Genomic DNA, 27,228 nt, shown 5'->3' with positions numbered 1-27,228 from the left:
TATCCCCAAATCTCAAATTCCCAAATACCACATATCCTAAAATTTAAGATTCAAAATATATCAATGGAAAGAAAGTTATAAAGAATTTATAAGGAATTAAAAGCACCTTTTCTTGGGGCTGGCAAGATAGCTCAGTGGACTAAAGCACCTGCTTAGGCAAGCTTAGGCAAGCACAGGGACTTCGGATCCCCAGCACCACATGCCTTGCCAGTCTTGTTCCCAGGGCGGGCTGAGCTGGCCTGTAACAAGCAAATACATTTTTTAAAAAACTTTTCTTGGTCTGAAATATACGGATAATATGCCTGGAACTTTACACATTAAGTTGTCTTCTTTGACCATTGTTCTATTTTTATACCAGTACTCTGACACTAGATATATTCACTGGCTATGACTCTGATTTTCTTGTAAATGACAAACCATATCTACATATAAAGAACTTTGTAATACATTACTTTAAAAAGATAAATACCCCGGCATAAAGCTGCTAGCTGACAGTGCTGCAAGTATAGGAGAGGGCAAATGTACTGTACCTTTCAGTACTTTCAAACTGAGAAAAAAGTTATTAAAACAAAAAATCTCTTTGGCTTTTGCATATAGGAAGAAACCATTATTTAAAAAAGACAAGAATCAATGGCCATAACTGTTGTGGAAGCAGCCAAGTTTATTGTTGGCAACAAGTTTTCCATAGTCTTTCTGCGAGGCAATGTGGAAATGTAATACTCATCTTGATGTAACATATCCTAAGGAAGTGATCAGAAATGTGTGGAAACAGTTAAGGAAATCCATTACAGGGTTAGTCTCAGCTACCACAAAATTAAATGTGGCTCAATAAACTAGTAGATAGATGTACACTATGCAGTAAGTAAAAGTAAAACAAGAACAAGACTTCAAGAAACGGGGTCGGCCAGTTAGTTCAGTTGTTTAAGCCCTGCTCATGCAAATGCAGTCAGGCACAGGATACAGGATACAGGTTCGATTCCCACCTCCACCTGCCTTACCAGACCCACTCTTAAGGCAGGCAGCCTGGGCCAGCCAAAAAAAGAAAAAAGACTTGAAGAAACACTATTTCTTGTGACCGACACTCAACTACAGGATTCCTAGCCCAGATTCACGAACCCATTTAAGCTTATAACCTTCTAGCCAGGTATAGGCACCCATAATAAGCAAGATATACAATCATTTAAGAACAAAAGAGTTTTATTTGGATTTGGGACTCTGAATGGCTCTGTCTCTACTGTCTGACCTCCGGCCGCCACGACTCCTGGACCTAGACCTGCTCCTGCTTCGGCTCCAGCTGCGGGTTCGGCTCCTGCTTCTGCTTCTAGTCCTACTACGGCTTCGGCTTCGGCTTCGGCTTCGGCTCCGGCTCCGGCTCCGGCTCCGATTCCGGTTTCGGCTCCGGTTTCGGCTCCGGCTCCGGCTCCGGTTTCGGCTCCGGCTCCGGTTTCGGCTCCGGCTCCGGCTCCGGCTCCGGGTCCTGCTCCGGCTTCGGGTCCGGGTCCTGCTCTTGCTCCTGCTCCGGCTCCGGCTCCTGCTCCTGCGGCCCCTGCGGCTCTGGCCCCGGCTGCGGTTCCTTTTTCTTCCTCTACTTCGGGAGCTATGCCTCTCATGACTCCTTGTGTGTTTGTGAGATTTCTTACCCCTGTGACTGGTTCTCCTCTTCCTCTCGGACTCCCCGTTTCTCTTGTAGGAGTGGTCTGGACTAAGGCTCCTCCTTCTCCGGGGCCTGCCATAGTAATCGTCATGGTGGCCCGCCCTCTCCCTCCTGTCTATGTTTTTACCAAAGGAGGAGCCAGTCCGATCTGGAGACAGGTAGAGGTCTCTATTAGCTTCCCAAAATTCATTGTTGGGATTTCTGAATACATGGAGAAAGTTGCAATGTTTTCCTCTTGGACACTGTTGTATTTCAAATAAACCTGCATGGCAGAGATGAAACGATAGTCACTGCTGAGTGTGCCAAAGGTGGTGCTTAACCTTTCAAAAGATCTGAGTAGTTTCTAGTAGATTTAGCTTTTAATACAGACTCTTATTTGAGAAAGGTGCACTTCTGGTGCTGGATAGCTTTCAACTATTGCCTTCCCTTTATTAATTAAAAGGGACTTACATCCCAGCACTCAGAAGGCTGAGGCAGGAAGACTGCTGCAAGTTTGAGACCAGCCTGGACTACAACGTGAGTCCAAGGCCAGCCTGAGCTGCACAGCAAGAGCCTGTCTTAAAAAACCTAAAGTAAAATAAAATGAATTTGGGGTGGGGGCGATTACATAAACCAAACTAATAGTGTGGTTCCCAGAATTCCTAAAATAGTCAAATGCTCTATCAATGGCACTTGGAAAGGCAATGAATTTGAAGATTTAATTAATCACAACATCCCGTGTCCCTACTGTAGTGCAGAATGCAAGAGAAAACATGGTAACCATGTTATTCTTCCTACAGCTTTACTATCCACTAAGTGACTATTTTTATCCCTTATTAAAATTAAAAAACCAGACCTCGGGATCCATGTAGCCGCATGCCTTGAGGGCACAGTAATGGCAGAATAGAACTATTGGTTAAAAGAAATGGCCAAATATAAGTAGAGGATGTTGCATATTCTTCACATTTTAAGAATAAGATGATAAACACTGGTCATAAATTTACAAAGTGATTTTGTTAAATTTATTTATTTGATATAGGGTCTCACTATGCAGTTCGGACTTGTAGTGATGCTCCTGTCTTAACTGTTCTCAGTGCTGGGATTACAGGCGTGCACTACCACGCCTGGTTTCGGTGGCTGGCACGGTGCACCTGGGGCTCTGGGGCCGGCACAGCATATGTTACTAGGGATTGAACTCAGGTCCTTGCACTTGCCAGGCAGGCACTTAGACCACCGGGCTAGCTCCCCAACCCACAAAGTGCTTTTAATACAGAAGATCCTGTATTAAAAGCTAAATCTGGGCTGGCAAGATAGCTCAGCGTTCTAAAGCGCCTGCTTAGGCAAGGGCAGGGGACCATGGTTCAATCCCCAGCACTACATGCAATGCCAGCCCCACCCTCAGGGCAGGCTGAACTACTCAGATCTTTTGGAGTGCTATAATCTTTCTGGGATTATCAAACTTAAAAAACATCAAGTTCCCCACATACACAAAGCGGTTAATAATGAAATTCCTCCATACCACACACATTGTACAAAAATTAAGGCAGGGCTGGCAAGATAGCTCAGCAGACTAAAGTGCCTGCTTAGGCAAGCTTTGGCAAGTGCAGGGAATGTGGTTTGATCCCCAGCACCACATGCCATGCCAGCCCCACCCCGAGAGCGGGCTGAGCCGGCCAGAGTCCAGAGGTAGTGGCCCACACCTATAATCCCAGTGCTGGAGAGGCTGAAAACAGGAGGATCATTATGAGTCCAGCTGTGTAGTGAGACCCTGTAACAACCAGATACATTAAAAAAATTAAGGCAAACTGTATCAATGACCTAAATGTAAGAGATGAAATTGACTGAAGAAGAAATATTACCCATAAATACTTGAGAACCTGAGCAACAGAGTCCTAGACAGGACACCAAATGCATAAGCCAGAAAGAAAAGTAAAGCCCCATAAAATCTTCTGTGCTTCAAAGGACACAAAATAAAAAGCACACAGAAAACAAAAAAGTATTTACACATTGTATTGTGATCAGGTACTTGTACACAAAGTTAAGAACTCTGATTATTCAGTAAAAAGCCAGCCTAACTAACGATGGACCAAGGATCTGAACAGACTTCTTTCCAAAGATGACATACAAATGGCCAATAACAAAAACATAGCTATTCGACATCATTAATCACTAAGCAAACAACAGATCTGTGATTTTTTTTTAAAAAAAGTGTCCTGTTTTGAGACAGTCCAAGCCATATTCAGAAGTCCCTCCCTGAAATAAATGACTGCATTCCCTTGAACGGCGCAAGAAACTGCCTGTATGGGTGAAACAGTTCCATCTTTTTCATCTCCTGAGCTTTTAAACTTACAGTGTAAGGGTTCTTCTGGTTTTAAGCCAAAGAATTCTAAAATCTTTTCATTCTTCATAAAAAATGGTTTTTAAATGTCAGCATCCATTAAGACAAAGCTACTAAAGATTCAGACTTTATAAATTATGCATTTTTACTAAGACATTTTCAGCAGGTGAGCGCACAGAGCAAAGAAACACAAGTGAAGGGAAAGACAAATGCACCCCTGAGGCATCACCTATTCATCTGGGGAACTTCCACACTGCTTTGTCCAAGGCCACTTTTAGACATCAGAAAATGACTAGGCCTCTGAAGCTGCTGGCTACTCTCCAGCCAGCACAGCGGGCTGGAATGCCAAATCCCTTCCTGGTTCACTGCCACTGTCCAATGAGCCAGTCTAACTGAACACACTGAATGCACACTTAACTGATCCTACAGGACCATGGCCATGAATCAAGTAAGGTATGAAATGTCATCCATAGGCAATGTGCGTAGTGGTAATGATGGTGGGAGACTCCTTAGGGACAAAGAAGGGAATAAACAACTCAAAATGAAGAGCGCCAATGAATAGAGAACAGCTCTGAAACTGCAACAAGGACAATGAGGGTCCCTAAAAACGGCTTCTCAGGCTTCCTGCATTGTCAGACAGGTGTCTCAGACTGAAGAGCAAAAGACTGAAATTCTAGCCCTAATTCTCACTGATACGTTGTGACCTTAGTCGCCTCACCTATAAAGTGATCCACAAGGTCTGTTACAGATCACCACTGTAGTGTCCTTTATGTAATACCTCTGTTCATCTGCATAAGGCAAAAGCTATGCCTCATCCCATAAAAGACTGCCCCCAGAATATCCCTTTATATAATAATGGGACAACTGAGGAAAAGTCATTACCACAAATTGCCATTTTCCACCGGGTCACTGGGCAGAATTCACACTGAAGCTGTCTTCCTGCATACCATCGTCCATTAAACAAAGAAAGGGCTGCTTGGCATTCCTCTTCCCTTTAAACCAAAAATCAAAGGATATGATTTATAGTAACTCATTAGAGTTATACTATTAAGGTAGATCAACCCTATTATGAATTAACAGCTTTATTAATTTACTGTAAGACCACCAAGTTCACTCTTTTTGTACTGCCAAGGAGTCCTCATTAAAACATTCAGGCTCCTACAGCTCTCTCACAGTTAACTCAGAAACCTTTTTACTAACCCGCTGAACACTTCAGATGCATGGGAATTGGCTTGAGTCAAATCTTCCCAATCTAAGACTGGACCATTAAAGTTGCAGGGGTGTGTTCCATTGTTAGTGCCTTTGTTTTCTCAGCTAGGTCTGTGATGCTCCATACTACCATGCTTAATTGAACCTGTTACACATGATGTGACAAGACAAGCAGCAAGGCCAGCAGAAGTGATACAGTAACCACTCTCCTAGCTATCAAACGCACACTAACATTATTGTGGGCTTCAATCTGTGGCTCTTTAGATTTTTACCTTCTCTACTTTAGTTATCCATTTTCGGTTTATATTTTCATTATTAAAAAGAATACACATAATAATATAATCATGTTGTTAGATTCAAAACTACAAAAGTACTATATACAAAGAGTGAAACACAAAGGTATTTTTTCAAATTCCTTCTTTGTTGCTGTATCAGCTCTTAATATTTATATTTTTGAAAATATTATGCCTATGAAAGTTATATATCAGTGGAAAGGTCCCAGGTACCAACAAAAACAATATACCATATTATGACAAAAATTGAAGACATTTATGTGCACAATACTTACGACTGGTACTGAACATAGACATTGCCCCTCAGATGAGGTTCCAAATTGCAGCTAACCTAAGGAACAATGAAGAATGCTATCATTACAAAAGAAATCATCCAGTCATCAAATGCTTTTGGTCCAGGCTAACATTTCCCAAACTAATTATCAGTCAAAGATTCCAAAGGAGATCACAGTAGCCAACTCTTGTGTCAAACTTACTTCAGCATGTAACAGTACTAGAGGCCTCGGTTATCTGATCTCTGTTGATCTAAGTCTATCTTTTTCCCCAGAAATATGAAATGTCTGACAGGCATAAAAACACTATAATGTAAATCATCCCATAGGAATACTACCCAATTTAACACTAATATTTTCCAGACTGAGAATGTTTAAAGATGTAAAACAGTGAGAGCCCATCGGAAGCTTTTCTCTCCTATTCTTCTCCATGGCATAGGTGGGCACTATCTGGAGACTGAGCATAGCCTGCATATCTTAAACACAAATACACATTGCACATATACACATCTACACAGATACAAATATATACACACATATAGGATACAAACATCTATATGCCAGGAAACGTATGTATCATACATATAAATGTATGTCTACTATGCAAAACACATATGCACATATCTATGCACACGTAAACAAAGAAATGTGTAATGTAGGCCAGGCATGGTGGCACATGTCTATAATCCAGCACTTAGGAGACTGAGGAGGAAGGACTGCTGCAAATTCAAAGCCAGCCTAGGGTACATAGCAAGTTCAAGGCCAGCCTGAACTACATTGCGAGACCTTATCTCAAAAAAACCCCCACAAAATAATATTTATATGCACTAGTTGAAAATGCATATTCTTGTTTTGTGTTTTTAAATTTTATATAAATGGTACTTATTCTACATTTCCTTTTTTTCTAAGATGTATTACTGCTAACCAAATGACCCAACTAGAATATATTAGATAAATCATATTAACAAATTAATGTATCTGCTCTACTACTGATGGCTGTACAAGGTGCTTCCAATTTTCCTTCCATAAATGGTGCTGTGGTCAGCATTCTTGCACACGTCTCTGTGGGCCAGGAGCAGCAGAGCAATTCATAGGTTACGTACACCTTCCACTTCACTGTGCCTTGGCAAACTGCTTTCTGGAGTAGTTTTACTAACACATACATCCTCACCTACTCTTGGGACTAGTAGAATTTGGAACTTGTTGGCCAACAGGCATGAATAATATCTCATTTTCCTATGCACTGTTTCTATTACGAGGTGGGTTGAACATTTGATCATCTGCCTTCAAAAGCAACAAGTTTGATTTGTTTTTATATAACAGTTCATAAAAAGGCCCTCAGATATTCCTACTACTATTTAGCTTCTGTCTTCAAAATGAATCAATAATTTTATAAATTTGCTCCAGGATAATTTTTATTACAGCATCCAAAAAGGGGTAGAATCCATACTCAATAACAAGTTGCAATGCCATCCATAGGAGGAAGAATAAATAAAAGAATGAATAAAAGGACTGCTCATCAGCCATGCCCAGGACCTTAGAGATCATTTAATACTGTGGTCCTAAGAACCCATAATTACTTTTCCCTAATGAATTCTACGTTCTGAAAATTTTCCTACTAAAAATTTACTAAACAGCTTTCCATTTGTAATTGCCAAAATGATTAGCATGAACTTGGCCATCCTATAAGTTTTTTAACCAAAAGCAAAACAAAATCTTCACAGTTAGAGGGTGCAGCCTACCATGGATAATGGTGTGATTTCCATTAACCAATCTCAAGTTTTGAAAACTTTACCATTCCCACTTTCTACAAGGGAACCATTGAGAATCAAATCCTCTCCCTTTCAAGACAAGGAGGGAACACTTAGAGGGACAATGACATGGCTGAGAGCACTGGGCTGGTCAAGCCATGCTGCCTTCATGGTTAGCACTTCCACATGTCATCACTGCATGTGACCATGCCTTTGCATTATGGCAGCTATGACTTGTGCTGAGGAATGCCCAGACAGGAAGGTGCAAGCTACAAAACCAGAAGATTAAGAGGGAAAGAGACTTGAAAATAATGTTTCAAAATCTTGAAATCAGTTGATAGAAGTATAGCATTGAATTTCATGAGTATTTTTGTTTCTTTTCTGTTCTATTTCCCTACTGTCATTTCAAGTAGTTGGAAAAAAGCCACAGTTCATTTCTGTTTTTCTCCAAATTGAGAGAGTTTCTTTGCTCTAACATAACAAAGGCATCTTCATTCAAAACTGATCAAATCCCAAACAAGGTAGGAGGGTTCACTACGTCAGGGATTCAACTAAGGAGGCCTAGGAACAGCAGGGATTGCGTATGGCTGAATGCTTGTTTAGGAAATACTGTAAAGTACTGCTCTGGTATCTGAATGCCTCCTTTTCACCTAGTATGCTGCATCACAAACCATCATCTTGGGACACTATGTTCAGTACTGAAAGTAATCAATGATAATAAACAATGTGAGGGAAAAGAAGGAATCAAGATCTATGTTCCTGTGTAGCTTCAGAGGAAAGCACACTTCTTAGGCAGAAGAAGCAAGCAGGCAGCATCAACACAATGCACCAGCATGCTCAGTGAGCAGAGTAGAGCCACAGTACAAACCCCTCAGCTACAGCTGAGGCATCTACAGAGAAAGACACAGGCAGCATAATAGCGAAGCTGTGGGTAACTATGTGCAGACAACCTCACACAGAGAATTAAAATCCTGGCAAAGAGCCACAGCACAAAGGTAATGAATAAATGAAAGGCCCTTTCCAACCTAGACCCTAGCACTCAGGAAATATGACAGCATCTGTCAGGACTGGGGGGTGACATTTCCCAAGCACTGCATGCTGATCCCGTGATTGGCATGTCCTCGTGCACAATCCACTTAGGTGAACATCAGGGCCTCAGGTCCCCCTGCATCGATCACCCGCGAGTGAGGTACACCAGGCCCCTCCTCCACATACATGCCCACCTTGAACTGAATCACCTTCCCCACATTCTTAAATTCAGGCAGCACGTCATCATAGAAGTCTAGGAACTGCTGGTAGGTCTCCTCTTCGCTGTATTCCAGGCTTGCATCAGGGTCATAGTCATCCCTCCTGCATTGCTCCATTCCAAATGTTGTAAACATGCTTCTAATAAGAAGGGTGGGACTTGATGTGGGGAAATTATGTTTACGTGAACACCTGCACACAAAAGAAAAGCAAATTCACTAGTCCAGTAGTTTTTAAAAAAGCTCAAATAGGTTGCTTGAAACTGAGATAAACACTCAAGTAACTTAGCTGCTTAAGTCAAATCATAAGCTAACAAACCTTACTCAGATGCCAAGTTTCAGCACCTCAGAAAACTGTCCTAAGACTCACCAATATATTGGCTTTCTCATTAAAATGGCAAATGAGGAATGACTGCCAAGTTCATATGCCTTTCAGGTAACTCTGGATGAAGTTCAAAAAGCCTTTGCTATGTTGAGCCAAAAAAAAAGCCCAGTGCTGTAACAGTGTGGTGACAGATGTAAAATGCCACATGGCATCTTGGGAGGATGGTGAGAACAGTAAAAGCCTGTTCCATACACACAATCCTCCGGTGACTTACATGTTTAAAGAATAAGATGAGCAGGGCTGGGGATATAGCTCAATGGCACAAGCATCTGTCTGGAATGCGTAAGCCCCTGAGTTTGATTCTTGGTACCAAAAAATAAGAATAAGATAATCTCAGAACTTCCAGTTGGTGGACTATGTCCACCTTGTCTATATATAGCCTTTTATAGTTTTCTTGCTATTCTTATGTTTGTCCCTGCAGGCCCTTACAACCTACCAGGACAACTGGGGCTAACACTTTTCCCACTGCTCCGAGTAGGAAACTCAAACTTCGAGAAGCACATCTGTCCAAGTCACACGGCTGAAAGAGATGGCTCTAAGACTGAGCCTACAATCTGGTGCCTGCTCACTGGAGAGTATAATGGGAAATATGATTTCAAGAAGGTAGCTAGCCATTGTGAAGAACAATTTTCTTTTCAAAGTTTAAGCTAGACTGAGGAAGGATAAGCTGACCTGGCTATGCCTGAGTAATTTTTAATCCTTTACACAAGTTTACATTGTTTTATTTACTTCCTTCTCCTAAAATGGAAAAAAATATGCAGTTCAAAGTTACAAATAAATAAAAATTTCCTAGTTTGTGTTAAAATTTAAAATCAGTAAGACAGGAGCTAGAGACATAGCTCAGTAACAGAGAACTTGCCTAGCATGCACAGTCCATCCGTACTCATGTCAGAAAAGAAAAATGAAAGTCAGTGTAGTGGTGCATGCCTACAATCCCCACACTCCAGGAGGCTGAAGTAGGAGGATGTCAACTTCAAACCTATCCTGAACAACCTGGCAACTTAACAAGATTCTGTCTCAAAATAAAATAGTTCAGGTGCTGGGAGTATAGATCAGTGACACAGCACCTGCCTGGCAAACACGAAGTCCTGAGTTCAATTAGCAGCACTGAAAAACAGTTTTTTTCTAACTTATTAATTAAAATAAAATATTTTCAAAAGGGTTGGAGCTGTAGCTCAGTTCAAAGGCCCTAGATTCAATCCCTAGTACAAAAAAAAATTAGTAAAGTAAAAAACAAGGAAAAAAAGTTGAGAATAGGCAACTATCAGTAAAAGCCAGGGGCCCTGAAATGACTAAATGTGTAATCACTTTCCATGTCTATAATACAAATCCAGGCACCTATATGGAATGCCCAGCACACACCATGCCTAGCAATGTTTAAGCAATGTTCGTCAATGTGAAATTCTCTATTGTCCAAATTATCCCCTAATTATTCAATTAGAAACCTGATAATTAGAACCATCTTCTGCGAGTACTGACAGAACAAAGTATAAGGATTCAGCCTGGTCAGCAATGCTAGCAGTGAATCTAAATTTTCTAAGTCTCAAACACATATAGCACTGAGCAAGGAACTAATGTAGTGAGGCTGAAATTCTGCTCATGTGACTCTTAGATCTGAATGAATGTGACTCTGATTCCCAGGGTATCCAATAAGCATGTGTCAGTTTTAGAACAGAGCCAAAATGTCTGCCTAAGGAAAATCCCCAGGTGACTTCGAAACAGTCCTTAAAATCTGTATTCAAAAGACCAGCCATGTACCATTTAATGAGAACTCAGTGAAGACAAGTTAGTAAGTGGGGAGTTTAAAGCTGTAGCACCAAGCCTGTGTGATTCTATGCACTACCCAGGGCAAAAGTGAGGCCCCTTCAGTCCTGCCCCAGGTCAAGCAATCAGTCTCAAGGGCTGGGGAACCTGCATTTTCAAAGTAACTTCATGTGGTCCCTATGATCAGTCATGTGTGGAAACCAGTGTTTTAAGGCACACTGTATGCTCATTAGTCTGATACTCGAGTCAAATCAGACTGATCAGTTGAACATTACTTAGCCCAAGGAAGCCAGTAAATGAATGGTGTGACTAGCCTAATGGCCTCACTGCACAGCTGAGTATTCCTCTTGAGGAGAAAGTCTAGTACTCAATGCCTTTGTCCTTCATGGAGTCACTGCACTGGAGCACTAAAGCCAGGCTGAGATCACTTATCAAAGGTCAGCATAAGAGACAGTCATGATAATTAGGCCAATCAACCACTACAGAACATCCATTCAAGTGACCGTCCACTTTGCTATTCAGTATCTTTATCCAAGACTACACATGAGATACACGTAGAATCTCATGCCAGGAAAATCTTTGGCTTTTGAAAGATATCACTCATTCTTGTTCTTTGGTAAGAATCATATGGCTTATTATCTGCCTGGGATGCATTACGATAAGGTCAGAAACATTGTACATTCACAATAACTCATTTTCTCCTCCTTTCCTTGCTTTCAATTTCCTTTACTTTATTTAACTTAACACAGGAGATTGTAAGTCACCTTGAAATCACTTTAAATACTTAGAAAAAGAAGTTTTACATTTGCTCTGTGATCATGTTTTGTTAAAGGGGGAAAAAAAACAGAACTCATCTCAAAGCTATTACTCCAAACAATATCAATTCTAGAAAGGTTCTAGAATTGGACTCTGTGCTAATCACAAAACAACCAAAGAGATGCTTAGGTTAAAGAAATATTCCTCCAATGATCTAACAAACCTTAAAAAAGAACAGCTGTGTCACCTGAAGAAGCAAGTCACTGAGGCTCTCGGCAAAAGGGAACAGAACAGTGTACTGTCTGAAGGGATGGTGCTATGTTTCATAACTAGCAATGTCACACAATTTTGTCTCAATTCATCACGTGAACAATGAAAATACCTGAACCAGTCTCATACTTTGCAACTGTAATTGCAAAATTTCATGTGCCAATGAATGAAATGAAACAAATGAAAAAAAATGTGAAGGTTTAAATTAATAAAGAAAAAAGAATGTTCTCACTTTCTAAAGAAAAAAGAACCTTCATGGCATGGGTAATTTCATGAATAAAATACACCTGAGAGATGACAAGCAATGTCTCATTAAATACTCATGAATTTTCCTGTTCGTGTCCATTTTTAGCATGAATATAAGATTAGGATTGGATCTTCTCTTTCACGTAATATCTAATAATAATAATTAGATTTTGTTTCAGATAGATTAAGAATTATTTATCCACTATGACTTGTCCATTCATAAATAAACTAAATTATAAGATAAGCAATACTTGGCATGTAGTAGACAACCAAATATTTCATAAATGATAAGAGATAAACAGTTTCCACATGAATGTCATGCTTCAAAAACACTGATCCAAAAGAGGCAGGAAGCAAGACTGTCTCAGACTCTTTGTCAACAGTAACAATTGTGAAAATACCAGCACTTGCCATAGGCCAGCCCTTTTGTAGAAAGAGAGGAAAAGAAGTCACTGAAGCCAGGGTATGGCCCTTATTCCTAAATCTGAGCATACTCACTGACAGGGGTGACTTAAAATCCTATTCTACTTTTTTTGATCCTGTCTTTCAGATGTTATCCCTTTATACATGCCAAGCTTGAAAAGCCTATTCTGGAACATGGTATGTGCCATTCAAACAATAACAGTCGGGCTGCACCAGTCACTTCAAATACGTTAATTCTCCATTGCAGTGGCTCACTGTGGACTTAGGTGAGCACAAGAAGCAAACATGCAAAAGGTCTTCCTAAGGTATGGACTGCAAAGGACACACCTGGCTAATCCTATCAGCTAGGGAACAGAGCAGGAGGGGACAGGAGACAACTGGCTGGGGAGACACGGAAGCAGCAAGAAAGCTGCAGATGCCTGACAATGACTATTTCAAACCAAAGCCCATGCTTCTCTCAAAAACTCAAAAATCTCACCATTTCAAATCACTTAATTCTGACACGATAAAGCAAAATTAGTTACCTATCTCCAAATCTGCAAGCTCCTGTTTTACTGTAGAATGGACAATTGGCTCGATCTTTCTCCATTACTCTTAAATCCGTGGGTGGTTCTGGATTCTGCCAACTGGTACCATTTTCTAACTGCTGAAAATAACCATGACTTTATATTAGTATAAAGATCCATGAAAAACTACATTACTTCCAAAAAATTCAAATATTTTTACGAAAAATTTTAAAAAGTCTTCACTTGAGAATATTCACATTTAAGGTATAACACTGTCCAGAGATACTTTCTTGGTGCCCATTTACTTTCTTTGACCAAGAATCAATACTGCTAGCAGGGGCAGTCATCAAGACTTTCCTTCTGTCCATCCATTTTGAAGGGTTCAAAGACTTAGCAAACCACCACTGAGAGAAGCAGAAGTTACTCTGAGTCAATATAAACTAACCATTTGGGGCTGACAGGATATGATACTGCTGATATATACTTTAAGGACCCTAAACAAGTACAGTCCACAGGGCAATTCACTACTATCTGTCTTTGTTCATTAAGAAATGTTTGTCATCATAAGTGGTTCCACATATCCAGATATGATCTAAATAGCCTATACCCACCAAAATAATTAATATTAATGGAACTGTTTCTAATAAAATATTAATTGGTCTCAAAGTCTTAATGAAAGGTTTTTAAAGTACCTCATTTTCAGCCTGATCCAGTAGCTTCTGTACCGCTTCCTATAAATGGTGCAAACATAGAACTAATGAAAGCCTGAAAGTCAGGTAAAGTCACAGCTTGTTTCTCTGGCTAAGAATTTCATGCATAATAATGTTATATACGCACGCGCATGCACACAGCTTCAGGTTCTGGGTTTTAATCTATCTCCTGAATAATTTTCAAAGGATTTATAGCTTAGCATTTTTATTTGAATAGAAAATTGCAGATCACATTGCAAAATATTTAAAATAATCTCATGATGGTTTTAGTTAGTTTAAAAGTTTAGTATACTTGAGCATATATACCACATTATAGTTTTTTTTTTTCCCAGTACCAGGGATTGAACTCAGGACCCTGAGCTTGCCAAGCAAGCGCTTATTCTACTGAGCTATCTCCCTGGCCCCCATAGTTTTTAACATAAGTATTAGTGATTATTATAAAATGAAATGCTGGGTAAAACATTATAAATATTTAACAGAAGCTAAAATACATGACCAGTAGTAATTAAGATATTTGAAAAATTTCAAAGTTTTCAATAATGCAAAGGATACCTTGCAATGCGCCAGCAAATCTCTACCTAATTGATATATAAGTAGTTTAAAATTATGTCCCACAGACTCCTCTTCTCTGGCTCCTTAAAGTAATACAGATATTCCTTGTTTAATGACCTACCTGTTTTAATAACTGTTCAGAATTATGATCAAGGCATTGTTCAAACTTATGCCTCATCTTTTGTAGTTTTGTACATCTTACTTAGAGAGCCAGGATGTCCTTTTTATCTACAGTACACCTTATTTACAGAGTATTGTAGTTTTTGCTGATTGTAGTATAATGTACAGTACTGTAGTTTCACATGCTGTTATACATTATAGTACTCCTGTAAGAGTGATGCAAATAAAAGCAAAGCCATCAAGTTGGAGATTTCTTTGTTCCAAGTATCATAATGTATATACGATATGCAATTCCTCACTTAGTGACCACTTTAACTACCTGGTCACAGGACCATGACTTGGTCACTAAACAAGGAATGTCTATACATTAGACTTGGGTCTAGCTACTTCCTTGATAACTGAACCTGGTCACATAAGAGTTCGGGATAATTTAAAATACTCAAAACAGAGGTTTTGTTTTTAATTTCTTTGGTGCTGGGGATCAAGCTCAGGGTCTTAAACATGTGAAGCATGCACTATTCCACTATGTTATATCCCTAGTTCCCAAACAGAGGTCCTGTTCTCTTCTACAACCCACCCTCACAACCCACTTAAATGCTCCTCTCAATAAATAGTTCCACCATCTGTCCATCTGCTCCCACAAAAATTCTTAAAAATGTGACTCAAACTCCCCTACCTCTCTTCCTCTTCCCTCCCACCCAACTCAGCAGCTAGAGTCCTGTTAACTTCGCTTCCAACACAGCTCAAATCTTTGTAGTTACCATTTTAAAGCAGTACCCCCACCCAAAGCACCATTGTCTATCTCCATCTTATCAGCTTGGCTTCCATTCCCTATATCCCATTCTTTGTACAAAAGTTAGCATGATCTGTTGAAGGGCACGGTATGAAAGGGATGAAGTCTCTCCTAGCTTAAAAGCAGGGCAATGCCTTCCCATTACATTTACCATAAAATCCAAACTCCTTCCAATCCAAGAGGACCCGCATGCTCTGACCCATCCTACTCTCTTGAATTCTTCCCATGCCCCTGCCCTACTCTCCTTTGGTCTCTCAGTTTCAGGCACCCTGGTCTTTCCACTTCTAGGCTACTTCTCCTCAAGACCTCTGTGCTCAGGTGTGGACCCAAATACAGAAGATGGAAGTCTTCCTTTCTGGTTAACTATTGAGTCCTAGGAGATTTCTTTAGCCAGGCAACCTATGTACTCCTCTCTCTATCCCCATCACTTCACTGTATCACTCATCACTCATTGCTTTATTTCTTTACACTTTTAACACTATCTCACTGTATTTTGAATTATCTGTTTTACTTACCCATCATCTGACTCCCCCACCTAGAAAAGTAGTCAATGAGAGAAGAGACTTGCATCTCCCTGCTCTATCTCTGTCCATCAGAGACGTAGCCAGCACACAGCAGAGACACACATTGCATATTCCTTTATATATAATTAGACTTTACTTCATTTTACCTACTTCTTCTAAGTGTCTCACTAGACTTCCTTTGAAACAAAAGCATTTAAAACCTCAAGGGCCTGAGTTCAATCCCCCGTTCCGCTAAAAACTAAAAAATAAAAAAAAAGAATAAAATACAATAAAAGAAGTCTTAAGGGCTGGCCAAATAGCTCAGTGGATTAAAGTGCCTGAAGGCAGGAGCAGCGGCCAGGTTCGATCCCCAGGCCTGTCATGCCAGCCCCACCCCCGGGGAATGCTGAGATGCAATGGAGACTGGGTATCGTGGTGCACACCTGTAATCCCAGCACTTGGGAGGCTGTGCACAGGCGAATCACTATGAGTCTGATCTAATAGTGAGACCCTGAATACCTTGTAGACCCTTCCCTAAAATACATAAAAGATAAATAAAAATTAAAAAATAAAATAAACTGAATAAAGAAGTCTTAGCTTCTGATTCCCAAAGGCCTCAGTTGAAGCACATTCTCCTGTTAAAAAGAATTGGTTCCTCTCTATAAAATATGGCAACTATTTTTGTGCCTTCTATAAACCTAGAATGATGTTGCCCCTTCTGAAAAGCACTACTCAAATAGAGTATGAAAACGTATACTGGGGGGGGGGGGCTGCCAGTTAGCTCAGCTGTTTAAGCGTCTGCTCACGTAAGTGTAGTTAGGCACAGGATACCGGGGTTTGATCCCCAGCTCCACCTGCCTTACCAGACCAGCCCTTAAGGCAGCCTGAGCCAGCCAAAAAAAAAAAATCCTTCTCAACTTTTAGGGCTGGCCAAATAGCTCAGTGGATTAAAGCACCTGTAAGCAGGCACAGAGGCCGGGAGTTCAATCCCCGGGCCTGCTGTGTGCAGGTCCTGTGCTGAGACAGCAATTGAGACTGGGCCTAGTGCCGCACACTTGTAATCCCAGCTCTTGAGAGGCTGTAAACAGGGGGATCACCATGAGTTCGATCTAGTAGTGAGACCCTGAACACCCTAAAGACCCTCTCCTAAAAAACAACAACAAAAAAATGTGCACTGGAACTGATGCCTCAAACACAAGAACAAAGGCTAGGGAGGCTGCTTCTACCCTATCCTGACTAGGATATAAACAAAGCCGTGTTTCCTCATTACAAGGTGACTGCCCAATGTCACACTAACCAAATTTAGCAATATTCCAAAAACAATACAACCTGATGAATCAGTTAAGAGAAACTGAACTATGTATCTTTGAAATACACTGTTAAGGAATAGCAGCAAAATAGTAGCTTAAAAAGGAATCCTAGAAGATATAGAAGACATAAATACATTATAGGTTTTAAAAATGATCAATTATGTGTTAGCTGCTATCTGTTTATCAATAAAATTTTGAAAAAAATTATGTGTTAGCTACAGTTAATATCACAACTTATGTTAGAAAGGAAGTCAAGATGAATAATAGGAACGAAAAAGAATTTTTAATTCCTCAATATTTGAATTCCTGATTTCTTTAAATCAAGTAATTCTTATTGATGTGTCATAAGATATTAAACCTCCTATGACCAAAATAAATGTGGAAACTATACATAATATTATTCTCTAAGGAAGTCAACACACATACAACAGAAGCACAGAAAAACATCACTCACTGGACAGTGGTAAAGAGTAGAAGGCAGGGACCAGCTGGCCGTGTTGCAGAAATGCTTTACTGGAATGCAGCCTCAGGCATGCATTTACGTATTATCTGCGGCTGCCTTCAGCGCACACTGGCAGAGTTGGATCTTTGCTACAGTGACCACATAGACATCAAAGCCTAAACCATTTTACTATCCTGCCCTTTAACAGAAAAGTTTGCTAACCCCTGATACAAAGGGATTAGGTAAAGATAAGGAAAACCTTAATTGAAAGAATCTGCCTCTCTCAGACACACTCAAAAATAGAATCATGAGGAAACCCTAGTGTATCTTTAGACTAAAAGTAAACGAAAGATATGACCACAGAAAGGAAAACAAAAACCAAAGCCCAACATGACCGCAGCTTATTCTTGCAAACCATCGCACCGCTCACGTTCACACTAAGAAGACATAGTGGTCTGTCCTACGACAGCAGTCACCTCTCTTTCTCTCTTCTCCTGCAGCTTCTGTTCTTCCTCCTGTTTCTCTTTTCTCTGCTGTTCTTCCCATTCTGCCTTTAACTTTCTCTTTAAAGGAAAAAAAATAGGGTCTTTTATTTTTAGGCTCACTCTTTAAACATTTAACATATAGAGCAAGTAAATGAATACTTTAAAACTACTGGTAAAATGGATAATACCAATTGTGTTAAGTTCAAAATCAGTAACTCTTAATGAAATTTAATGTGGTTGTTAATGAGTTACTGGATTAATACTGTACCTCTTGTTCTTCCTGTCGTTTTCTAGCTGCCTCTTCCCTTTCCTTCTTTATCCTGAACTCTTCTTGTGCCTTCTGCTCCCTCAGCAACCACTCCTCATGTAATTTTTGCCTATGAAAGTAACAATGTAATCAATAAAAGTAATGGGAATTAATCTACAAATATAGACCGACACACAATAACAAACAAAAATAAAAATGACATGTTTGGGGGAAGAATTAAAATATTATGAAAGTAGCAAAGTAGGCTAAGAGAACCAGAAGATATGAGTAGGGCTTTTGAAAAAGCCCTGCTAGACTTATCTCCCTACAGAGTAGTAAGCCGCAATTACTGTGTCTACATTTCATAAGTTTGAAAGGCTGGGACAACTTTTTTCTTCAGTACTGGGGATGGAACTTAGGGCCTTCACAATGAGCTATAGCTTCTGCTCCTTTTAACTTTGAAACAGGCTCTAACTAAATTGGTAGTTAAGGATGGGCTTGGATTTGTGATCTTTATGCCTCAACCTCCCAGAGTGCTCAGTAGCTGTGAGTTTTTTATGAAAAGATAGCATTAGGATTTTACTTTTAGGCTGATCACAGTGATGACTAAATCCTAACAGGTAGGTAACAAGTTTCAAAGCAACATTTTGGCTTTTCACATTCTTCATATTCTATGTGTTGCTTTTTATGTAATTATTAATACATATTAATTGTACAGATTAATGGGCTTCACTGTAGCAACTCCTCACATGCAGTTCCATGACTGCAGCAATACAAATACTTGGCATCTTCTACCATAAACCTTTGGACTACTTCCTCACACAGCCAAGAGACTCCTATAAATTATCTTCAAATATCTGAACTACTTGGGGGGGGGACAGGAAACTACATTGTGAACATAACTTCAAAATAAAGAAACCTATATTTACTTTCTAAAAGATGAAAAAAGCTACAAAAATAAATTAGCAATAGTGTTGGTTTTGTTTGTCAAGACAGGGTCTGCTATGTAGTTTAGGCTGGTCTTGAACTCACTACATAGCCCAGGCTAACCTCGAACTCATGGTGATCCTCCTGCCTCAGCCTCCTATGTGCTGGGATTATAGGCACATGCCTCTATACCCAGCTTAGTTGCTTTTAGTGACCAATTGTAAGAAGCAATGTTACCTAAAATCAGTAAGATTCTCAAACATCCAATATCACAAGTTTCTAACTTAAATAGGGGTTTATGTTTCCAAAGTTTATTTGCCAATTAGGTGTTTAAAATCTAGTTTTATTTTCCCACTGCTTTTGTAAAAAGGAAATGAAATATGAGAAACTATTCTGTATTACTTCAGCAACATTAGGAATTAAATAAGGTTGTATGTCCAGCCTTAACCATATGTCCAGACTCAACCATAACTTAAATATTCCATAAAAAAATACCCCATTTCCAACCACCATTTCCAGAACACATCTTCTAGCCATAGTAAAAGCCAGGGTATTGCATGTATCAACATGCCTGTGCATGCCATAGGAAACCATACAGATGTCTCAGTGTGCAGAACTCCAATTTATGAATCTTCTGAGGAATATATTAATTGTACATAGCTGAACCAGATAGTATATAAATTTAAGATCACAGAAAAGTAAAATGTTAAAAGCTTTACAATTTAGTAACTTGGATATACTATACATCTGCTTTAAAACAGGACAGAAAACCATATAATATTTCACATGTTTCCTGTTTTCTCAACATTAACTCAAATAGTATGCAACTTACATAGAAATAAACAAAGATCAAAGGAACACAAGGTACACGTAATTTAAAAGATGCATTTTAAGACAGAAAAACAAAGCTAACTTCTCTATTTCATACTATACATATATTGTCTTCATAACAGACAACTATAATAAAAGCCAATAATTACAGCATCTCCTAATACTTGTTAAGCACTATACATGTATGACCTCATTTAATCTTCACAATTCCATGTGGTAAATAGTATGATTGATTTAATCTCCTTATTATAGACAAGGAGATTGACAATTAGAGAACTTAAGAAATTTGAACACTGCTAGTAAGTAGCAGGGGTCAGGATTGGAACTCAGATATGGCTGAATCAATTCCATGTTCTTAATCATTGCTACACTTTTTTCGGTGGGAGGGAGGCATTTTGATAATTCTACTTCCTGAGATTCTTAGGTAGCTAACAAGAACAAATTACAAGAAAAGCACCAACATTTCCAGTGACTGTGCTGTTAAACAACTAGAGAATACCATGAAAGATTTTTATCTGTTTCAAAAAATTTTACTTTTTTATTGTGATAAAATATACATGCCTAAAATTTAGCATTGTAACCATTTTAAGTGTACAGTTGAGTGGCATTAAATACATACACATTAGTGTGTGCCACATTAAAACAAAGCAAACTACCTTGTGAAAAATACTAAGAGAAAGTCTTTTCATCATCTTTGGTTAGGGAAGAACTTTTAGAGTCAGACATCAACCATAATGCAAGTTAACAACATGAAAATCAAATCATAGTAATATCATAAGCCAAGGAAGGGATGGTAACAGATGAGAAAAATATACAACACACATACAACAAAGGATTAAATCCTTCATCAAGAAATAACATTGCTTACAAAACATATTAAAAAGCAAGTATCCCAAAAGAGAAAGGTGCAAGACTTAAGCAATCTTCAAATAGGAAATAAAATATATCAAGATATTCAAGTTTACTAATTCAGAAATGTACATTTGAAACAAAGAAATACAAATTTTCACTATAACAATTTTCACCTTTTACAACTGTATAATATTATTAAAAGGATTTAGCAAGTAGCAAAAACAGGAAAAATAGTTCCATTTTAAAAGAAGATAATACCTAATTTTTAACCCATCATCTTAGATTTGAATGGTTTATACAGGATATTTCAGAAGACCTATTTTGTACAAAATTTTATACAAAAAAGTACTAGTTAGGAATAAAGGCTGATAATACTGAAATAAAACTGAGTTCTATTCAATTAGCGCTGACCTCTCTCTCTCCAACTGTTTCTCTTCTTCTAGTTGTTCTTCATTTAAAGTGTCCTCTTCCTCCTCCTTCTGTGAGGCTTCTGAGAAAATTCAAATGTTTTATTAAATGCTCTGAGTACTGCAAATCCTTGGTCAGTAATTCAGGGGGAAAATACACATACTCTTTAATCTTTATAACTATAGTTTTTAAAAAACCTTTAAAAACTTTCTAATAATAAGGGTTCTAAACTTGGTATAAACTTAGCATCAAAATTGGTTAGCTCAGTTGTTTAAGTGTCTGCTGGGGCAAACCTAGTCAGACACAGGAGGCTGCGGTTTGACCCCCAGCTCCCCATGTCTAACCAGACCCGCCCTGAAGGCAGCCTGAGCCACCTAAAAAAAATCCTTCTCAAAAAGAATAATGATAGTGGATAACACAATTTATAAATCAATAAATGGTTCCACTGTGATATTCAAAATGGTGGTAAAGGTATAGGGAGGAGTATCCATCTTTAGAGAAGGAAAACTTAAAACATGTAGAAACACTTAAATAGAAAAATGATCATCTTTGCAACTCCCAATGTAAAAATTAACAAAGAGATATTAAAATATGTTGAAAGTTTGTTGGGAAAATGATATTTACACCATCTCAAAATGTCATCCCACAGATGAGGACTAACTGGAAAAGGGAAACAATGAGCCCTCCCAGTGGAATAATCCGGGGCCGGGGAGATAGCTCAGTAGAATAAACGCTTGCCTGGCAAGCACAAGGGCCTGAGTTTAATCCCCAGTCACGCCAAAAAAAACCCAAAAATCAAAAAACTGGAATAATCCATTCATGAGGAGTGGTGCAATGTGATATGGCTCTTATAATGTATGCTGTAAGATGCTTATAACACCTGCTCTGTAGTATTCTGTCATAAAGTGTTTCTAATGCAAAGGTAATCAGAAGAAGATATGCTAATACAGAATCCAGAATGCAAGGCATTATATGGAACAACAGGCTTGAGCTTTTCAAAATGGTCTTGGTTTGAGGAAGTTTCAATATGGCCTGTTCATCACACCACTGAATTCCTGTTTATTTACACTGGTACAAATTTGGTACTGTGATTCTGCAGGAGAACATCCTTATTCTGAGGAGATGCAGGCTGAAGGATATAGGGATGAGGTGCCATGTTATCTGCCAGTGACGTGCAAAAGGTTCAGAAAAAAAAATTTGTGTATGTATTTCTCTATATGAAAACAAAAGGTCAAATATTAACAACTGACAAATCTAACAGAAGGGTTCTTAAATATTTATTGTATTTTTTTTCAACTTTCTAAACATTGGAGCATTGTCAAAAGAAAAACCTGGTAAAAAAAAGAAAAGCATGGTAAAATAATTTCCAATAGAAGAAAAATATATTTCCTGTATTTACAGTTTAAATTTGAGGGGGAACAAGCTTTGAAAATGGAGAAGAAATATGGGGGGAGGGAAATGTAGCAATCCTAAGGAAATGTAACAGATGACTTCAAGCTTAAAGGAAAAAGACTTTGTGCATCACACATATAGGGTATAGGTCTAACCAAAGGCTAAGTTCTAGTTCATTACAATAATTTAGTTTTCTTAAATAAATAAACTTATTTAGCAAAAATTTTTGCTAAGTTCTAACTCATAAAATAATGTCTAATTATTCTGATAAGTGATCTAGTGTTCATAATGGTTCAGACAACTTGGCACAGTAAGTAAGACTCTTAACTCACAGAAATACACCCACAGACTAGACATGGCCTATATACACTTGATACAGACCCAGTCAACTCTGCATTGCCCCTAAAACAAGCTCACTCACACCACAGAAGTGATCACTAACAGTTCTGAGTGCAGCATTTTCCCTATAGGCACAATCAAAATATATGCAAGGGTACACATAAATAAAATATATCAGCTGGGCATGGTGGTGCACAATGCCTGCAATCCCAGCACTCTGGAAGGCTGAGGCTGCAAATCACAAATTGGAGCCCAGCTTGAACAACTTAGTGACTTCATGAGACCTTGTCTCAAAATACAAAGGAAAAAGGGATGGAGATGTAGCTCCGAGCAAAGGCCCTGGGTTCAGTCTCCCATACTGTCAAAAAACAGAAAACAGACAAACAGTATATCTAATTGTATTACACATGTAAATATACACATGAAATCTGGCTATGGTTTTGTAACTTGTAACTGATACTTAATATTCCTTAATTTCCAACAAGGCAGTTTATTTTGGATTAACTTGAATAGATGCTAAAAAAGCTACTGAAAGGTCACTATTTCAGAAATTTCTACCAATCACTTGCCAGTACACTCTTTTACAGCAATGCTCTTCATGGTTCAGCTTTCTGAGTAATGTTTGCCACAATGAACAGCAGTGTTCCGTAGTCCACACTATTCATAAAAAACCACTAAGTAAAGGATTATGAGTTAGAGTGGGTAAAATTAGACAGATGCTGAGTATAGATATTCCACTAGCAATATAATCTTGGGCAGACCAGGACCTGGATCCTTTAACAGACTAACCCACCAAGAGATATGATTCACCTGCCTCCCCATAAAAGTTCACTCTGGATGCCCCGTTCCAAAGTCAAAGAAACACAAAATCAATACAACACAAACACCAGCTATTACAAGATTTAAGAGAAGAAAAAAAGGAAGAGGGTTTTTAAAAGGTATGTATGTTAAAATGAAACATTAAATAAGGACAGGAAGCTGAGAGCTTGAGGGCAATAAGACCATCAATAACTGCCCTACCCTTGTTTTTCCTTTTATCCCTGACCCTATGTCCTGCCTCTAATAGACCACTTTTCAAAACAACTACAAGAAAGATGCTAATACAGGTTGCAGGTAAACACAGCCACTGTTTCTTCCATATTATCTACTCCAAATGCTAATACTAAAATAGTGACTTGGGAACACCAATGACAAATGAAGCCTCTAGACATCTATCTGTCAAGGCTCAAGAATCCCGCTTACTTGAGGCTGTGGTCTCAGTTCAAAAATTGTCTAGGATAATTGAATAATCATAGGCAAAATAATATGGCTAGCAACTACTGGAACTCAGTACTCCCGTGTGGTTTTAGTGCTCCCGTCCACATTTCCAATCCTAATTCTTTTGTATTAAACGGGTAGGTTAAAGATATGTTAGGTTCCAACATGTGAAGGCCAAGTGACACCATAGCCAGCTATACAAATGAACATAGTAATTTAAAGGAGAAAAGTAGTAGCAGTTTATAGTAGTTTAGTGGAGTCTACTAGTTTAATGAAATAATTTAACGGAGTACAGTAATTTAATAAAATATGGCAGTTTAATGCAGTATTACAGTTTAATGGAGAAAAAATGGTAAACCATCGTAGGACAACATACTAGAGGCATTCCAGATTCCCATCAGCATCTTAGTCCTAACATAAACTTGAATTTTACTGGAGGTATAATTTCATTTTGTTTTATAATTTGCACTTGTATTGTTTTATAGTTAAATATATAACAAGTTTGATGCTTATGTATACTAAAATGACACTAATTTGAGTCAAGAAAGGGTCTTCTATTACTAAAATTTGAGGAAAACTTCCAAAAATGAAAATTTAAAACCATCAACTCAAAGCTGGGTCTCAAAGCTGGGCATGGTGGTACACGCCTGTAATCCCAGCACTCTGGAGGCTGAGGCAGGAGGATCCTTCTGAGTTTGAGATCAGCTTGGGCTACAAAGTGAGCTCAACGACAACCTGAAATGCATAGTGAGATCCTGTCTGAAAAACACCTGGGTTCAATCCCCGGTTCCGCAGGAAAAAAATTAAAAAAGGACAAAAACAGATAAATAAATAAATGAATAAATAAATATAAAACCCTCCCCAGGTTCCGCCAAAAAAGGGACAAAAATAGATAAATAAAAATAAAACCCTCTCCCGGTTCCACCAAAAAAAAAGACAAAAATACATAGATAAATAAATAAATAAAAATAAAACCCTCCCCCAGTTCTGCCAAAAAAGGACAAAAATACATACATACATAAATAAATAAATAATAAAACCCTCCCGCAGTTCCACCAAGAAAAAGACAGATAAATAAATAAATAGAAAACCCTCCCCCAGTTCCGCCAAAAAAAGACAGAAATAGATAAATAAATAGAAAACCCTCCCCCAGTTCCGCCAAAAAAGGACAAAAATACATAGATAAATAAATAAATAAATAAAAAATAAAACCCTCCCCCATTTCTGCCAAAAAAGGACAAAAATACATAGATGAATAAGTAAATAAATAAATAAAACCCTCCCCCGGTTCCGCAAAAAAAAAGACAAAAATACATAGATAAATAAATAAATAAAAATAAAACCCTCTCCCAGTTCCACCAAGGACAAAAATACATAGATAAATAAATAAATAAAAATTAAAACCCTCCCCCATTTCCGCCAAAAAAAAGACAGAAATAGACAGATAAATAAATAAATAAATAAATAGAAAACCCTCCCCGGTTCTGCCAAAAAGAAAAAAAAAAAAAAGAAGAAAGACAAAAATAGATAAATAAATAAAAGGAAAACCCTCCCCCAGTTCCGCCAAAAAAGGGGACAAAAACAAATAAATAAACAAATAAATAAATAAATAAAAATGAAACCCGCCCCTGGTTCCGCAAAAAAAAAAAAGGACAAAAATAGATAAATAAATAAATACAAACAAAACCCTACCTCTGTTCCGCCAAAAAAAAAAAAAAAGACTCCCACTGGTTCTACAAAGGAAAACTCCCCAAGGACTACTGGCTCTGCGCAGGGACTGTGCTACCAATAGCTGCTGCGATCCTAATGCTGTCCTATTACTTTACAGACACGCTCATACAGAGAAATCTGCGGGTAACGCGTAAGTCCTCCGGACTCTAAGCCCTTCTTCGGCGTGTTAGCATTGTTTCCAACACGTGTCTAACACAGCTTCACACGCAAGGCAGCAGCGACCGCAGCTCATCAGGACTCAGTACGCGACTTCCTTCTGACACTGGGGTCTCACGTTTGGGCGGGAGCAAAGGGAGCGATTCCACACCTAGAACAGTGGACAAAGAGTCTACTACCTGCGTCTCTCAATCGAGCGAGTTCTTGCCGGCGTTTCTTCCGTTTCTCCTTCTTGAGGGCGGCCCTGTACTTTTTGTGACTGGCAAATTGAAAAAACAAACACAACAGCATCAGCGGCCGCGCCTCCCGCGCTCGCGGCTCGCGGCTCGCGGCTCGCGGCTCGCGGCTCGCGGCTCGCGGCTCGCCTGTCCTCCGCGCCCGCTGACAGGAAAACGCCCGGCGGGCGCTGGAGCGAGAAACCTTGCGTCGCGAGTTTTCATTACAGAACACGCCACTGCCATCATCTAACCCTTCCACAGCACAGCGCAGGTCTTCTCCGCCCCGCCACCTGTTCCCTCACCGCCTCCTGGAGGCCACCAACGCCAGTGACAGTGCGGGTTACGCCTCAAAAACGCTTACCGTTGGAGCGGCGATGGCTCGCTCCGTCGGCCCAGCTCCCATTCCTCCCCTGCTTGTTCATCCTCCATGCCCAGGCCCGGTCTACTCCGTCCCCCTTTCTTGCCACTCCATCGCCTCTAGCCGACCATACCTCGGTTTCTCGGGAAACACCGAAACCCCCGGCGCCGCCATCTTACTAGCGCTACCCCGCCCCCCAACGAGCCTACCGGAAGAGGCGGGACTAAGAGCTGAAAGGCGCAGGCGCAGCCGCGCCGTAGCTTCACTCTGGGCTAGACCTAAAACCAAAGGTGGAGAGGTACCTAGCCAGTACCATTCTGCTAAAACCCTGGAAAATAAATATTTCCCAAAAAATCCAAATGTCTCCTTCTTGGAAACTCCTCTGGAGCTATGCCATCACCCTGAAAGTAATCATTTTCTTCTTGGTGCTTCCTCAATACCTTAGCACAATCTTTTCCCACCCCACACCATAGCGAGACATTTAGTGGTCTAGGTGTCAAAAGTAAA

At 39.3% G+C, this 27,228-nt stretch overlaps 1 protein-coding gene across 1 annotated transcript; it reads right to left on the bottom strand.

Moving 5' to 3' along the window:
- Positions 1-1,049: 1,049 nt before the first annotated feature.
- On the bottom strand, positions 1,050-26,925 carry Zrsr2 (zinc finger CCCH-type, RNA binding motif and serine/arginine rich 2). Its single transcript, XM_023719526.1, has 11 exons — positions 26,855-26,925; positions 26,325-26,404; positions 21,274-21,352; positions 18,274-18,382; positions 17,997-18,083; positions 13,783-13,821; positions 13,109-13,230; positions 8,720-8,933; positions 5,749-5,804; positions 4,854-4,963; positions 1,050-1,916 (listed from the first exon to the last, which is right to left on the bottom strand). Exons 1-11 carry the CDS (start codon positions 26,893-26,895, stop codon positions 1,198-1,200), a joined length of 1,656 nt encoding a protein of 551 aa, XP_023575294.1. The 5' UTR covers positions 26,896-26,925; the 3' UTR covers positions 1,050-1,197.
- Positions 26,926-27,228: the final 303 nt, after the last annotated feature.

The sequence above is a fragment of the Octodon degus genome, unplaced genomic scaffold (genome assembly GCF_000260255.1).
Source record: "Octodon degus isolate 3935 unplaced genomic scaffold, OctDeg1.0 scaffold00069, whole genome shotgun sequence".
Taxonomy (NCBI): Eukaryota; Metazoa; Chordata; class Mammalia; order Rodentia; family Octodontidae; genus Octodon; species Octodon degus.
This window is presented reverse-complemented; position numbering and strand designations above follow the sequence as displayed.

What these genes read in the sequence shown, in the direction of transcription:
- Zrsr2 (XM_023719526.1), bottom strand. Translation starts at nt 26,895, where the DNA reads ATGGCGGCGCCGGGGGTTTCGGTGTTTCCCGAGAAACCGAG. An exon ending in GTGTTTCCCGAGAAACCGAG is followed by an intron (nt 26,405 to 26,854) that starts GTATGGTCGGCT and finishes TCAATTTGCCAG; the next exon opens with TCACAAAAAGTACAGGGCCG. An exon ending in AACGACAGGAAGAACAAGAG is followed by an intron (nt 18,084 to 18,273) that starts GTACAGTATTAA and finishes TTTCCTTTAAAG; the next exon opens with AGAAAGTTAAAGGCAGAATG.